The 13,004-nt window shown below is 44.2% G+C and overlaps 1 protein-coding gene across 1 annotated transcript in view; it reads right to left on the bottom strand.

Moving 5' to 3' along the window:
* Window positions 1-211: 211 nt before the first annotated feature.
* Window positions 212-13,004, bottom strand: part of SYNJ2 (synaptojanin 2) — a 234,492-nt gene continuing 221,699 nt past the window's right edge. Inside the window, exons 24-27 of the mRNA XM_030198406.1 lie at window positions 11,269-11,384; window positions 8,921-9,029; window positions 6,690-6,892; window positions 212-2,552 (exon numbers count right to left, since the gene is read on the bottom strand). Coding sequence (XP_030054266.1) covers window positions 1,971-2,552; window positions 6,690-6,892; window positions 8,921-9,029; window positions 11,269-11,384 — 1,010 coding nt within the window. The 3' untranslated portion in view covers window positions 212-1,970. The remainder of the gene's footprint in view (window positions 2,553-6,689; window positions 6,893-8,920; window positions 9,030-11,268; window positions 11,385-13,004) is intronic.

The raw sequence follows: 13,004 nt of genomic DNA, 5'->3' as shown, positions 1-13,004 counted from the left end.
GCTACATATGAGACTGGCCGGCACGAGCCGGTTCGGGCGGGAAGACGGCCGTGCATGCGCGGTGCGCATCGGCGCGCGAGGGCTAGCAAAGGACTTTGCTAGAGAAGTGTTCCGATTGGAGGGGCTGCCATGGACGTCACCCATCAGTGAGAACAATCAGCCTGCTGTCCTCGGAGAATACCTTCTACAGGTATGTAGCATTCGCTTTATTTAGAGTCTTTTCATCGGGTTTTTCATATCAAGCTGTTGTTATTTGGAATTCTTTACCCATAAAATTTAGGATGCTAAAGAACTGTTATTTCGAAAGGTGGTAAAATAATTTGTTTCAAAATATTTATTGGACCCTTATGTATCAGCTTTCTCCGTCACACAGGTATGCTTATGTACACCTGAAGCATTTGCTTGTATATAAAGATCTTAAGGCCAGATGAGTAAGAGCTGCTACACAATTTGAAGATATTAGTGAGGACTTCCATAATACTAAACATTTGGTTACTGCCTTATACAGATACCTCACGGACAATGAACCTTCTGCTACTGGACATAGGAGTAATTGGGGGGACAACCTAGACACTGTGCATGATGATATTGACTGGACTACATTAGAATCTTTATATTGCCTCTCCATTCGGTTATCATTTATTGAATTTTCTATACTGACAATTGTATCCTGCAGTTCCCTTAACTGCTGGAGAGATTGTGCCACTCTAGGAACCCTGATGCACATTTGGTGGATGTACCCATAAATAAGGGCTTACTTGAAGGGTGTCCCTTTTAGGGTTTGCCTGCTCGCTGGATGACTTGTGTTGTGGGACCTAGGCATTTTTCTATTAAACATGGGTATTCCAGGATACACTATCACAAGAACCACTTTAATATGGTTCTGCCTAAGTGCAGGTAGGTTGGTCCTCGTGGCCTCCTGGAAAGACCCGGGCATCCCCTCAGTATATAAATGGTTGAATAAATTGAGGTATATTTATGCGATGGAATATTTAACCGCTGTGTGCCACAAGATGCTGCTAAATGTGATAAGATATGGAGCCCATTAAAGGATAAGATTTTACTAACCAACATTACTGATAACTATGGTTGTTATTTACTGTGTATGAGACTTGAGCCATCCTCTTCTCCCTCCCTTTTTTGTTTTTTCTTTTCCTTTTATGTAGGAATCTTTTGGCCGAAAAAAGTTTAAAGCTTGAAGTATTTGCTTTTGGTTTAGTTGTATTGGCTGACCAGCATGAGAATACAACACTATTGTACGTTTTGCATTACATTTACTATGTAATTTGTCTTGTTTATATGCTATGTTAACATCATACCTCTGGAAAAAATATTTATTGGTCATGTGTTAACTTCTTTTTTAAATGTATACTAAAGTTCTTCACGAGGATTACTTAGCTCTCTTTCTGGAATCTGCATCGAACTTTATGGTATTTGTGGAATGTAAGAGCACTTGTAACGCAATGTGATTGTTTTGAGCACCATGCTGATGCAGTAACTTTGCCCTCAGCACTGTCTTCACACCCTGGCCATGGTTATTTCCTGTTCCTTCCATATGGCTAGTGGCTGGAGTATGCTGGAGCGAAAGGGGGTCAGGAGCTACAGTGGCTCACATGGTGGAGCATTACTCTGGCAGGCTCTCTTCCCCCTTACCCCACTCTAAAGTCTCAAGAAAATGTCTTTTTCACTTCACTCTCCTCCACCCTCCGAGGCAGCCTTGAATATGTGCATAATTTTGCTTTAAAAATTGGTGCATAGCTCACAGCTTAAAAAGCATGTACCCTTTTTCCCAAAGTGAAAATTGCTCCTTTACATGTTATTGTTCATGCCTAGTACATTCCAATAAAAAAACAGTGCTGTACCAAGATGTAAACTGTCACTGAAGAGTCAGGTGTTTAATGGGATAGTTAATCTATACCAGTTTTGTAGATAAATAAACATATAAAAAAAAACCAAATCAAGTCCAATTGTCAACGAGAGTTTGTGTCTGTAAAGCTATTTTTCTCACAGTTGCTCCCTGAGGCTTGATTGCTCCCTTGGGACATCAGGTCCTTGGCCTCCTTGTCACCAAATGTAACCCAGTTGCTGAAAGGTGCCTCACTGCATGTATTTATGGAAGGCTGAAAAGAGATCTCTGTGTCCAAATCCAACAGGTCTACGCTGTTGGTCAACCACTTGAACTCCAATTCCTTTGGCTTGTCTTCACCTGTGAGCGGGCCGAGGAGGTCACTGCACTGTACTGCAGAGGGACTGATGTTACTGTTGTTTTGGAGCACCTGCAGGTGGAAAGCAGCAGGGGCAGACTTCTTCCTTCTGGGAGGCACTTTTGGAACACAGGAGTTCTCTGGGTATGCTGAGATGCTCTTAGTCCCTGGGGGCTGTGGTTCGTCACTCAATCTTCTCTCGATGGTTCTCCCAGTTGGTGGGGGCTGAAGTATTCTGGGTTTAGGGACAGGAGGTGTTCTTGATAGGGCTACAGTGGGTAAGTCTCTGGGGCATGGTTCTGAAGCTCTCTGTGTAACAGTGATGGATGGCTCTTGTGGAGATAAGGGCTGAAATATGAAGAAAAAAAAAAGCCTGAATTGTAGCAAAAAGCATCCCAAGAATGATTACCTGCTAATACAGAAAACATGTACAGGGCATGCTAATTCATATAGCTATATTAACCCCAGCCCAAGGTTTATAGTTCAACCACATGCAGAGGGAGGTTAAGCAACACTGAAGGAGGCACAAAAGGTCATAGAAAGGGGAAACAGAGCAAGATTTCTTGGTTCATGGATCTGTGTTCTCATCTGTACCAATGAGAGAAAAGTGGTAAAAGTGGGACATTATGAGAAGGAAATAAAGGGTGACTGCATATTAAAAATACAGTGTGGAACTACTTTCTGTGCATCAGATCGACACGGGCTGAATGTGTAACCAGAAGCAGTGATGACCATATTCCAGAAGGGAAATCAGCTACTGTATAGTAGCAACAGCTGCTAAATGGTCTACATCTCATGGGTACAAGGATGCCACTACAGAGCTACTGTGCTTCCTGGTTTGAATCTAAGCAGGGAGGAAGTTCTCTGGTGCTATGAAAAGAGGTGTGTGTTACTTTGGCTCCAAATTAACTAACTTCCGCAAATCACTGAAGACACATCTCTTCAACAAGGCCTAGAAAGAGAACCCATAACCTTACAAAACTACCTCACTAATCCACCCAGTTATTAAAGTCCACCTTCTATCCTGCCTAACACTTTCCTTCTCTCTTCCCTTACTTAATCTTTGTACACTACTAATTGTATCTGATAACATGGAATGATTATGTCATAACCAAACTCTGTAAGCCACATTGAGCCTGCAAATAGGTGGGAAAATGTGGGATACAAATGCAATAAATAAATAAATAAATAAATAAATAAATAAATAAATAAATAAATAAAATTTGCTACAAATGTGAGAGAGTGAGGCTGTAATGGTTTTCTGTAGGACTGAAAACCCAAGAGGTCATGAAAGGCTACCAAAGTCCAAACAACTTTGAACAGTTTATTACAAAGAAATTTATTTAGTTAAATCATATCTAGCCCATCTATCTCCAGTCCTAAGTGAGGTACAAATAAAAACCCCATAAGAAATAATCAAAATATAACACAAAATAAACACAGCTAAAACATCACATTAAACAAATCAGTGCCTCATCATATAAACAAACATCATAAAATCACAATACAAAACCAGACCACATCGGCAGCATCATACCCATATTGTCTACCACATTCAGATAACATACCAAGCGCCTAACCAAACAGCATGGAGCTACATTTTCCTCTGCTCAAATCCTCCAGAAGCAACAAAGTTCAAGGCTCAAGGAACACCGAAGGCCAAATAAAACAAATGAGTCTTTGCCAGCTTTAATCTTTTCTAGTCTAATGGCTTCTGGAAGAGAGTTCCAAAGCAATGGACCAGTTATGGAAATCACTCACGTGTTTGAACCAAATGAAATGGCTGAGCCAGGGGCACTGTCATCGAACTCCACTCGATGCAGTGCATACACTCAGCTTTAATCACAAAATCACAAACCATAAATACCTTAGTGCTTGCTCCCACACAGCCCAAAACACCATCAATCCACTGGCAACCAAGAAAGAGTTTGTAGGTTAGGAGTAATATGATCAATGTGCCAGGCACCCAAAAGCAGACATGCAGCTGCATTCTGAACAGCTTGAAAAGCTTTCAAGGAAGAGGCTGGTAATTCTGACAACACCAAATTACAGTAGTCAAAGAGTGAAAGCATGAAATCTGTAAGCACTGTCCTAAAATCATCACAACTCAAAAAAACGCTTCAATTTATGCAAAATGTGAATTCTGCAAAAAAAACCACCACGAGCTCTTACTCTAATTTGTGAGGGGAAAGGAAGTGATGGGTGCACAATCACTCCTAAATCTCTCACCTCAAGCCTTAAAAGTAAAGCTCACACCACTGACAGACACTACAGGTACCTGCGACAGAAAGCCTGAATGACTGAGATAGAGAATCTCTATTTTCGGAACGTTCAATACTAATTTATGCTAATTCATACACAAATTAATAGCAGTTCAACACACCTCCACTGATGTGATCATACTAGCCAGAGAATCACAAACTGGAATAAAAATCTGCTCATCAACCGCATAGTTGATATTCCACACCAAACTCTCTCAAAAGAGCTCCCTCCAAAAACAAAGCTGAGAAAGCATGAACTTTTAGTGCTAATTCAGTTGCTTGTAAATCCTATAAATCAAATAAATCTGGCCTCATGATACATCAAAACTCACAAACCAGTATTGTGGTTAGAACTAATAAGAGCACTTCTTCTTTTTTAGCATTTTTGGACACTTTTTTATGGATTACTAGTAAAAGAGGCCCGTTTCTGAGCAAATGAAACGGGCGCTAGCAAGGTTTTCGTCGGGAACACCCCCCCCCCCTGCCAACCCCTTCGTTGTTGTGGCATTGCTCCGCCTTCAACGTCATGACGTTTGACGCGAGGGTGGGGCCCGTAGTGATTTCCCACCCCCCCCGCCTCCCTCCCTCCCTGCCAACCCCTTCGTTGTTCTGCCCTTGCTCCGCCCTCGAGGGTGGGGCCCGTAGCGATTTCCCACCCACCCCCGCCTCCCTCCCTGCCAACCCCTTCGTTGTTCTGCCATTGCTCCGCCCTCGAGGGCAGGGCCCGGAGCGATTTTGGTGGCTTCACCACCACGAACCTTCGAACCTTTTTGAGGGAAGTCAGGGCTTGGCTTCACTGACGTCACTGTCTTCAGAACGTTGAGGGTGAGTTTTATATATATAGATTAGTGTGCGGGTGCTTGGACATTAGCACAATTCCGAAATGACCCAATGAAAGAGAATAAGAACATATGCACGTTAAGGCATCTATTTATAAGATGCTTCGAGTGTGAATATATTATCTGAGAACATTTCATACACCAACAATTGATGGTATAAGAATTATTTATGAAGAGCTCTTATTAGCATCAACCACAATACTGGTTTGTGAGTTTTGATGAATTCAGTTGCCTGAGCACAGTATTATGTCTATATTAATGATACAGGCAATATTGCACAATTGGAGAACCTTCATGATTGCAGGTCCTCTAAAATGCAAACCATCTAGAATAATTTTTGTCAATGTGTCAAAGCACAGAGGGGTCTGTTGCTGGACCTGCACTTTTCTCTGGAAGATAGAGGGAGCAGTGATTGGGGGATCTGGCAAGCGGGCTGGATGATTGAGAATAGAACAGTGATTGGTGGGTTAGGCTCTGCTTGTATTCACAGTACCATGTTTCTCCAGGTTCAAGCTACTCAGCGTTTTAGGAGGTGGTGGCAATGATAAATATTGATGGGAAGTAAATCAGAGAGGGGGGATGCTGAATACCTGGGGGGGGGAGGGAAGAGAAGGAAAGGTATGATGCTGGGGGAAGGGCCTTAAACTGCCTGTTGGGCAGGGGAAGGGGGTATACGGCGGAAGGTTCGGCTAGAGTGTCAGATACCCTTGGGACAGCCCTGAGTATGAGAAGTAAAATTTGTAATTGGGAGGATGGACTGTGGTATTGAGTGGAAGAACAGAGGCCCAGCATGGCAACTAGAAAGCAAGCGCTCAGATTGGGGAGAAGGTGGATTGGGTGGAGGAGGAAAGGCCAAAAAGAGGAAGGTTGCAAAAGTGGAGCCAATGAGACAACAGAAATAAAATATATGTCCCTCTGATTCTGGCAGAATGTCAACACATAGCTAGGTTGGGTTTGTAGACTGATTTCAAATTCCCTTGATATCTTGCCCCATTGTGGCATTGGAGCCGACTCTGTGGGTGCTGTGGGTGCTTGAGCACCCCCAATATTGAGAAAATTCCTTGTATGTGTCCAGGGAGGGGTTATTTTCATTGGGCTTAGCACCCCCAATAATTTTGAAAAGTTGGCTCCTATGCTCTGTGGTATATATTTTCTTGGGGTACAGGTGACTTCTGCTTTATACTTCAATGCTATCCTGCTTACCAAATGAACATTGTATAAAGGGCATAATCTTGAGCTGTGTGGTGACAGGAGGAGGAGGGGCCATCAGCAAGTAATGTTATCTGCAATTCTCTTAGTGCTTACTTAGGCCACTCTCATCTCAAAATGAAAAAAAAGGGTGGACCGTTGCCCTTGCTGAAATGCAAATTATGATGTGGTCTTACATGTTCGACCTTGGCTCCAGTCCTCTGCATGGGAATAGGCTTCTTGACAGCAGGAACCTTTGGTGGTGGTCGATGAGGCATCAGCACAGAGCCTGGTTGTACAATCTTAGATAGTGAGGGTTTGATGCTGACAGGCACGGGCTCAGGTTTTGATGGCGACTGGATGTGAAGTGCCTCAGATTTTAGTGCTTCATCTTGTTTTTCTGAAATATAATATGCTCATTCAATGATTTAAAGATATAGTGCTGGAAGACATCTTTTCTGAAACACTTTGATGGGCAATTATAAAACCTAGGTCTGAGTAAATGCATAGAACGCTAGAACTTACAGGTGTAAATGTTCAGTTATCCACAAAAGTGCCAGCAAAGTGCCTAAGCGCTACTCTGTACCAGCACACCTAACTTACATAGCATGTAAATGCATGGGGGAGGGGGAGCAATGTACATGGGTGGGGCTCTCACTTATGCATGTAACTTGCAGAATACTGTGCATATGTGTGTCCCTGCTGCATTTACACGCCCAAAGTTATGCCAAGTCTATGGCTTGATGTAACTGTGGACTCGTAAATGTTAGGTGTGCCAATGCCAGGTTACACTAGTACTGTACAAGTCCAAAAATCTGGACTGTTTGGAATTGGGTCAGTCTGGATTTTTGGATTCTCAGGCAGTTCCCTTCTGGCATCTCTCCTCCCAGCATCTCTTTTCCACCTTCCAGCATCTCTCTTCACCAAAGGAGGGGGTCCAGAGGCCTGAGCCCAAAGGAGGAGGCCAGGTCCCACTGTGGCTAAGCCTCCCCCCTCCCTTCTCTCCCCACACAGTCCGGCATCTATCCCTCCCACTCCCATTCCACGACTCTGTCTCACTCTCTCCTGTTCTGAAGTCTCACAGACTGCCTCTGGCATGCATCAGGCCTTTCACCCTCTGACCCGTTCTACCCCTTCTGATGCAACTTCCTGTTTTCTGAAGGGTGGGACGGATCAGAGGGGGAAAGGCCTGGTGCATGCCGGAGACAGCCTATGAGTAAGGCTGCTGCAGCAGCATGCAAGACTTCTGAACAGGTAAGAGCGACAGTGAGAGCAAGCGGGCAGGGCCAGGAATGGAGGGAGAGATGCTGGACCAAATGGGTGGGGGGAGGGGAGGGAGATTGTGTAGTCCAGACTCTCGGGTGGTCCAGAAACCACAATTTTTGGGGGTCTGGATTCTCAGGTGGTTTGGATTTCTGTCATCTGGAGTTTTGGACTTCTATGATATTCTATAACAAAATCTAGGTGCCATTATAGAATGGGCTCCTACCATGTGGCCTTACGGCACCTAAATGGAGGCTCCCAGTTGTAGAACTATCTGTCCATTAGTTTGATGGAGAAATCATTTTTGATAATAAAATATCTGCCTCTGAGAGGAGGAAAAAAAGAGGCTCCTTAGCTGTGGGTAACTGAGGGCACAGTTACAGTCTGTGATACTGGAATAGAAAATATAACAGGCTGTAACAGGACAACTTGGCTAGATTTCTCTGTTAATACCCAAAATGATAAGGAGCAACCAGGGTTGTGGAGTCGATACACCAAACCTTTGGCTCTGACTGACCGAACCCCGAGCATGAACACACAGAAAAAAGGTGAAAAGACGCGCCAAGAGGCACGAAAAAAGCTCTTTCCAGGCCAGGAATGAATTGATGCCACAAAGGCAGCTTCTCTTCACCGCGGTAGAAAAACAACTGCGGTAACTGCGCTCTTGCGGCACTCGCACATGCCAGGTGGAGCGACTCTCGCACTCCACAAAATTCTGTGTTTAGATTGTTACAAGCTCTGGACCAGGCAACACTTTACTCAATTGTGAGAATTATAGGCTTGCTTGTCCTCAGAGAACTCCAGGTTTCAGTTGGTATAAATCCTCAGACCGGCACAGATCCTGGTGCTTTCTATAAACGGCGCCCAACTCGGAGTGCCATTTATAGAAAAGCGCTCAGCGCTTATTTTTCTTGGTGCTCAAATCTAGGTGTTCACAGAATCTGGTCCAATGTGTCTTATTAGAGCATTCTACCATAGACCCAAGCTGTGTTATTACCCATCAAAACAGTGGGACAAACATTTACAATTTACAGAAATGAAACCGGACTACAAGTTGTTTTGATTGTAAAATGTCTTTCGTCATCGAGGACTTTTCCTGGAGATTTCAGAATTTCAGACAGGACTCCTTCCTAGCATAATTTTAATTCAACAAAGCAAAACCCACCTCCTCTGGCTTCCATCAGCCATTTAATAGCTTCTTCTGCTTCTTCAGGTGTTGTAGTTTTTATCTGCTTAACATTATACGGTTTGCTAATACCAGTCCTGGCTTTAGGCTTATGTGGAAAAAAATTAGATAGATTAGGATAAAATGATTTTGCAATTCAAACTGAAGGAACTATTTCAGAAAAACAACTTCATATTCTGTAAAGTAAGCTCATTGTGTTGGCATGCGTGAAAGTGATGTATTTGTACACCATACACACTATGAAATCATAAGGAAATTATGGAATAGCCTCTTCAATTTCGCTTCCAGTTGCAATCAAAATATAGTATTTTTCACAGTTAACAACCTATTATGCTCTTATATGTCTGGCTAACTTGATTGTTAAGGGTGAGCGTCCCAGGAGAGTTTCATCTTATGACAATTTGGCTGCAAGTCTTTAATGAGCCACTGCTGAACTCATTCAAAACTACAAGAGCATAAATAGCTATAAGGTAACCTTACCTTCAGCAAGTTGTCCTCCACTACATTCAAAGGAGACTGTGGTGCTGAGTGCCACAGGAACAGGAAGGAATGGGTAAGAGGTTCAGGAGGGGAAGAGAGTGTGAGAAGAGGAGAGAGAGAAAGGAGGAGGACTGAAGGAAAGAGGTACAGAAAGGTTAAAGGTAAGAAAAGGAGAGAAGCATGAAGAATACATACTGCAGAGAAAAGGGAAGAAACAAGAGAGAGATACGAAATAGAAAAAATAAATAAAAGAGGACAAGCCAGTCCCAAACATAGAGAGAAGGTAATAAAAGGGACAGATCTGCAACCAAGAACAAAAACAGATGCATAGAACTTATATTGGGAAGCCATTTCTTTTAAGAAAAAGAGGGCTAACGTGAGTATAGCGACTCTGGCGGAATATAAGACGCGCAGCAGAGTTTTGGACAGATTGAAGAGGAGATAGATGGCTGAGCGGAAGACCAGCGAGAACATAAATTAGCTAGTCAATATCACAGATTTCTGAGCCTGTTGAACTATGCCATTATCCTCGGAAGGGATCAAACAAAATAAAACATGGAAAAGAAAATAAGATGATACCTTTTTTTATTGGACATAACTTAATACATTTCCAATAAAAAAGGTATCATCTTATTTTCTTTTCCATGTTTTATTTTGTTTGATTTCTATTGATAACCTTTAAGAGTGGACTAACACGGCTACCACACCTCTCTACTCGGAAGGGATGAAATGGCTGGATCACTGCCAAGCCTTGTCACACTATGGAGCTCATTTTCAAAAGAGAAAAACCTCTAAAAAGTGGCATAAAGCAGCATTTGGATTTTTTTCTCACAAAAACGTCCAAATCAATATTTTCAAAACCAATTTTTAGACATTTTTCTATGAAGTCCGTCAGAAGTGCGTTCAAAACACAAGGGACCTGTCAATGATGTGTTAACGGTGGAATCTGGCCATTCCTTAGACCTGGATGTTTTATAGCCATAATGGAACAAAACTGTCCAGGACTAAAACTAAGATGTTTTGAGCTAGACCTGTTTTTATAACGTCTAATGCACAAAGGGTGCAATGACCAGATGACCACTGGAGGGAATAAGGGGTGACTCCCCAATACCCCCCCCCCCCATGGTCACTGACCCCCCCCTCCCACCCCTAAAAATGTGAATAAAAATATGACTTCCCAGCCTCTATGACAGCCTCAGATGTTAGAGCCAGGTCTACTAGAGTAGCATGCAGGACCCTGGAGCAGTGTGTGTAGTGGTCAGTGCAGTGCACCAAGGCTTGGGGGACTCAGATCCCTATCTCCCTCTACCTGTCATATTTGTGGTGGAAACTGTAAGCCCTCCAAAAGTCACCAGAAACCCACTGTACCCACATATAGGTGTCCCCTTCACCCATAAGGGCTATTGTAGTGGTGTACAGTTGGGGGTAGTAGGTTTTGGGTGGCTCAGCACACAAGATAAGGGAGCAGTGGTGAGATATGTATCTGGGAGCATGTTTTTAAGTTCACTTCAGTGCCCTCTAGGGTACCCCATTTATCTCCTGGGATGTCTGGGGGACCAGTGTATTAAAAATGCTGGCTCCTCCTACATCCTAATGGCTTGATTTTGTGCGTTTTGCACTTGGACGTTTTTTTTTTCAAAATGGACCAAAACACAAAACGTCCAAATCACAAAACCTTGTTCAAAACAGTGTTTTCGGGGAAAAAAAAAAAGATAGACTTTTTTCGTTTTTGAAAATGACCTTCTCTATTCAGATTTTGGACATATTTTGCAAAACGTCCAAGATCGGACCTAGATGTCATATTGAAAATGTCCCTCTATCTGTGTCACTGACTGTGGGTGACTTACAGGCTGCTGTGGTGCTCCTGGGAGAAGCCTAGCAGGCTGCAGTATAACTGGTGGTGGAGAGGTTTCAGATGACATCAGTACTGCATCAGAGGAGGATTTTTTGATAGTCACTGAAGCTGCAAGAAAAATAAAGTTTTGGGTTTTTTGTTTGTTTGTTTTAACATATGTTTTCACATGGCTGCAGAACAAAGGTGTCTCCCACTGCTTTACTTTCATGGTCCTCATAACAGCTCCAAATCAGGTGGTGAGAAAATATGGGTGAGGGGTCATGGGTGTGGCAAAACTTTTCTCTTAACTCTCTATCATGATCCTTGGGCCTCATAACAGGAAATAATGAACTTAAGCACTTCTGTTGCTGCTTGATGGGCCCACTGGGCTAACTTAATAAGGAAGCGTGAGGTGGTGTGGCAACACCGCTGGAGGTAATTTCAGTGTTTGCCATTCTCACCTCCTGCCAGCCTCAATAGAGGCTTTATCCATCTGGCATGAGAGAAGGGGAAAAACGGGGAGAGGGGTGGGGACAGGGATTCCACCCTCCTCCCAACCACTTCCCCCCCCCCCCCCCCACCGCCCCTTCTGCTTCCAGATCAGGGGGGGGGGGGGGGTTGACTCCCACTGTTATAGGGGTCTCTGTACAAAAGTTAGTTTGAAGGCCCAGAATTTCACTTTTGGCAGCCACAAGGGGCAGAAGCAAGTGGGCTTCGCTCCTGCCCCCATCAAATCACTAAGGAAAAGAGGTAGGCCTGGGGGGGGGGGGGGGGGCAGCTATCTAGACTGGGGGGATGTTGGAGGCACATTCTGGGGAAGAGGGGTTATTACTTTGGGCTTGGGGGAGGGTAAATGGGAGGGCGTTGGTTTTGGGGGCGAGCTCGGAGGGCTCTAGACAGCTATTCTACAGTTCTGTGGGTCCTGGCCAATATTCAGTTGGAACCCATCTTCTCTCCTCCTCGAAATCCACCACCTGTTCCTCAGACCCCATCCCCACCAACTTACTTATCACCATCTCTCCTACTATCACCCCTCCCATCTGTCATATCCTCAACCTCTCTCTCTCCACCGCGACTGTCCCTGACACCTTCAAGCATGCTGTTGTCAAACCTCTCCTCAAAAAACCTTCACTTGACTCTACCTGTCCCTCCAACTACCGCCCCATCTCCCTCCTACCCTTCCTCTCCAAAATACTTGAACGCGCCGTTCACAGCCGTTGCATTGATTTTCTCGCCTCTCATACCATCCTTGATCCGCTTCAATCTGGCTTTCGCCCACTTCACTCGACAGAAACGGCATTATCCAAAGTCTGTAATGACCTGTTCCTCGCCAAATCCAAAGGTCATTACTCCATCCTCATTCTCCTCGACCTATCCGCCGCTTTTGACACTGTAATCACAACTTACTTCTTGACACACTGTCCTCTTTTGGGTTCCAGGGCTCTGTCCTCTCCTGGTTCTCCTCTTATCTCTCCCATCGTACCTTCAGAGTACACTCTCATGGCTCTTCCTCCACCCCTATCCCGCTCTCTGTTGGAGTCCCTCAGGGTTCTGTCCTTGGACCCCTTCTTTTCTCTATCTACACCTCTTCCCTGGGCTCCCTGATCTCGTCTCATGGCTTCCAGTATCATCTTTATGCCGATGACATCCAGCTTTATCTCTCCACACCTGACATCACTGCGGAAACCCAGGCCAAAGTATCGGCCTGCTTATCCGACATTGCTGGCTGGATGTCCAACCGCCACCTGA

This window comes from Microcaecilia unicolor, chromosome 3 (genome assembly GCF_901765095.1).
Source record: "Microcaecilia unicolor chromosome 3, aMicUni1.1, whole genome shotgun sequence".
Classification (NCBI taxonomy): domain Eukaryota; kingdom Metazoa; phylum Chordata; class Amphibia; order Gymnophiona; family Siphonopidae; genus Microcaecilia; species Microcaecilia unicolor.
The sequence above is the reverse complement of the archived record's forward strand: the minus strand, read 5'-3'. Positions and strand labels throughout refer to the sequence as shown.